Source organism: Quercus suber, unplaced genomic scaffold (assembly GCF_002906115.3).
Source record: "Quercus suber isolate HL8 unplaced genomic scaffold, Cork oak 2.0 scaffold_113, whole genome shotgun sequence".
Classification (NCBI taxonomy): Eukaryota; Viridiplantae; Streptophyta; class Magnoliopsida; order Fagales; family Fagaceae; genus Quercus; species Quercus suber.
In genome coordinates, this window is record NW_027069578.1 from 437,625 (window position 1) to 441,220 (window position 3,596).

Here is a 3,596-nt window from a genome sequence, read left to right on the forward strand (position 1 = left end):
TGTTGTTTCATAATGGATGCATAAAGTTGTCAAAAAAAAAAAAAAAAAAACAAGCCTTATAGGAAGCGGTCCATCAAAAGTTAAAGAACTCTTTTTTAAAGTTCACTCATATCACTCATAGAGGGGGACCACAACCATCACTATTCTCCCGTCCATTTACCTAATGAGTTGAAAGTTTGGAGAGAGATATTCATCCAAAATTTATTGGATTTTTTTTTTTTTTTTTTTTTTGAGTAAAGGATGTTTTTTCTCTATATAAAGAATGGCAAAGTAAAGCACTCCCTGGCATTCACCAGTCAGTATAGACTCAGTTCACCCAAACAATATCTTTTTCTTTCTCTTGCCATATACCTATGGCTCCATCTGCAAAATCCATCTCTCTTCTCTTCATCCTAACCCTCTCCTTCTTTGTGCAGATCCATGCTAGAGAAAGCCAGTTCTTCAGCAAGGTCACAAACGAGAACAACGATGCCAAAGAGACCACCACAGTTGACCCCAACAAAGAAGAATTTTTAACCAAGCATGAGCAGCAGCCAGTCTTCATCCCCCAGACCCAAAATGGCTATGGTCTCTATGGCCATGAGTCTGGTCAGTTCCCTCCTTCCACCACGACCACCACCCCCACCCCAACCACCACCACTTCACTAACCAATGTCAATGCTGCGCCTTACACCACCACCCCCACCACCACCAACAACAATAATGCCCCATTCAAAACAGTGTTTGAAGATGATGAATCTCTCAACAAGTACCTAAACTCCAACCAGAACTACAACTACAACCCCAACCCCAACAACAACAACAACAACAACAACAACCAAAACAACGAATTTTACTACAACAACAATGCTTACCATGCCAGCCAAAATGGTCTGAGGGATTCAAGGCTTACTCAGAGAGGAGGCTACACCACTTTGGCCAACCAGAACAACTACAACAACAACAACAATGGTGCCAACAGTTACAATAATGCTGAGAGGCAAGGCATGAGTGACACGAGGTTTTTGGAGAATGGTAAGTACTACTACGACGTTAACTTAGAGAATAACTACAATCCAAACCGTTATGAGAACTCTAGAGGAGTGGATTCAAGAAATTGGAACCGTCAATTCAACAACTACAACAACAACAACAACAACAGGGGTTATTATGGCAGCAACAACAATGAGAATACTTTTGAGTACAATAACTCCAAGGAAGGGTACCAAAATGAGGAAGAGTTCCAAGAGAGCCAAGATGAGTTCGTGCCATGATGAGTTTGCCTTGACAATTATTAATTAAGTGCAAAAGAATGAGATTGGTGTTTGATAGTATTATTTAATCTAGTTGGTGAAAAAAAGCTGAAGTATAGTTTTTATTTAAGCATGGTTTTTATTGTTAATTTGTAATCTTGTCTCTGGGTTTGCAATTGCATAGTTCTTCATTGAAAAGCGCAAGTATGAAAGCATAATTTTACTACTGGTTATGAAAAAGTTAATAAAATGTATAAGCAATATGTTCGTTGTTGCTTCAGCTTAATGTATCACTTTCTCAACAAACAAAAAAAAAAAAAAAAGGCTCAATGTATCAATATTCAATCCCCCAAAAGAGATATATGAGACAAATTGCGAGAGATGGTAAGTAGTTTCCTAATAGCTTGTCGTGACCTATATTAATTCAAACTTACATAGTACTAACTGGAATTCATACATAATTAAGCTGACTACCAATTTGGTAAAGCATTAGCTAGGGGCTAATACATGTCCTTTGCATGGGACCAATTAGAATTTCCCATGATTAAGGGTACTGTACAAAAAATTGAGCCATTTCAACTACAGCTCTAGGAAATTTCCTCCATATGCAATGCACCCTAATCACCTAATCCATTGCTGTCGTTAATCTGTTCGTAAAGGAAAAGACAGCACTAGCCAACAACAATAAGGCACTTCAGCTCAGAGTTGTCACAATTGCCCGGCTGATTCCTACTTCCTAGGCATGTTTTGTGTGTCAATTTAGGAAAGACTAGCAATAAGTTCATAACAGCGTACGAGCATAAACCAAAATTTTCGGCGACCAAGATCCTGATATTATATGATTGCACCGATTTAAATTAAAAAAGTAATTAAATTCAAAACTTTATTAATAACAGGGTAAAAAGAAAAAGAGAAAGAAGAATATGAAGAAAAGCAATTGGTATTGATGACTTTAAAAAGAGAGAGAGGAGAAAGTAGATAAGGAACGCGTTGAAAATTACTTTATATTTCTTCAATATGCCTGTAGGTGACACTTCCAGATTCAAAAGATTATGGTGTATGTCCACCGGAACAGGAACAGCAAAAGGAAAAATAAAAGATGGGCGCCCAATCTCATAGTGTAATCTCAAAGTTGTTTGGCATACTCGAATACAAGCATTTCTATATGAGCAATGCTGTACATTAAAAAAAAAAAAAAAAAAAAAATTGACAACATTTTTAACATTATTAATGTGGCAAGCTTGTACTAGTTTTCATCTAAGCACATTATTAAATTTAAAAAAAAAAAAAAAAAAAAAAAATTGACAACATTTTTAACATTATTAATGTGGCAAGCTTGTACTAGTTTTCATCTAAGCACATTATTAAAATTTTTTTTTTTTAATTTTTTTTATCTATAACTAATAATTTACCACATAGTAATTGTCAAATTTGTTTTCAAACTTTTGTGTCTATGGACTTTCTTTATTGTATATTTGTAAATTGTAACAAAACTTCTATTTATTACTATTTTTTGCATATCATGTTATATAATTAAATATAATAAATTTCGTGACAACATTTTTCACAGTCACTAATGTGATTTATCTTGAGATGGTGATCTCGATTTTTGTGTTGAATTTTATGAATAAGTCATTTACCACCAAATTAAGAAAATTGAATTGGACATATGGTACAAAGTTAAACAACAATTAAAAATGTATTTGGATTCTAATCGTGCTTTGTCTTTAATGTAACATATATGTTAATATCAATGATAGGTTTGTCTGAATGACATTTTCCAATAAATTTATTTCCATTTCAACGAGTTATGAAAAACTTAAAAAATGTTGTATTTCTAATTAATATTGTAAATAGGATTGAGTTTGTGTATTGTTAAGTCTTTGTTTTTGTTAGCTTAATTTCTTACCAAATTTTGTTGTAATTGTGCTTAATTTTCATGTATTTTTGGAGTTTATTTTTAATTGGGTAGATGTACTTCAACCCTAATCACTATTGCTATGAAGAGGACTTTGCTCTCGATAGATGGTCCCTTGCCTGCGAGTTGGACAGGAGCAACCTTTTTCGTTCACTCTCGCGAGTTGCTCAAGGACAAGTGTTCCAATCTTGTTAGTTAGCTCATTCTAATCAACCCCAACTCGCTCCAATCTAATCCTAACAATGTGAGAAAACCCTAGAGAGCATATTGAGCATGAGAGAGAGAGAGAGAGAGAGAGAGAGAGAGAAATGCCATTAAGTTAATCAGAGCCATTATCTCATCTCTTTCCCTCCCACCATTTTCATATCCTTGAGAGGAGATTTAAACCATCACCACATGCACCTTACTTGAGTGTTAGAGAGTTGATTGGTGTAGGAAATCATTTG

At 34.7% G+C, this 3,596-nt stretch overlaps 1 protein-coding gene across 1 annotated transcript; it reads left to right on the forward strand.

The window, feature by feature from the left end:
- Positions 1–269: 269 nt before the first annotated feature.
- Positions 270–1,512, forward strand: LOC112026052 (protein E6). The gene has a single exon (XM_024058730.2). It carries the CDS (start codon positions 354–356, stop codon positions 1,251–1,253), a length of 900 nt encoding a protein of 299 aa, XP_023914498.1. The 5' UTR covers positions 270–353; the 3' UTR covers positions 1,254–1,512.
- Positions 1,513–3,596: the final 2,084 nt, after the last annotated feature.

What these genes read in the sequence shown, in the direction of transcription:
- LOC112026052 (XM_024058730.2), top strand. Translation starts at nt 354, where the DNA reads ATGGCTCCATCTGCAAAATCCATCTCTCTTCTCTTCATCCTAACCCTC.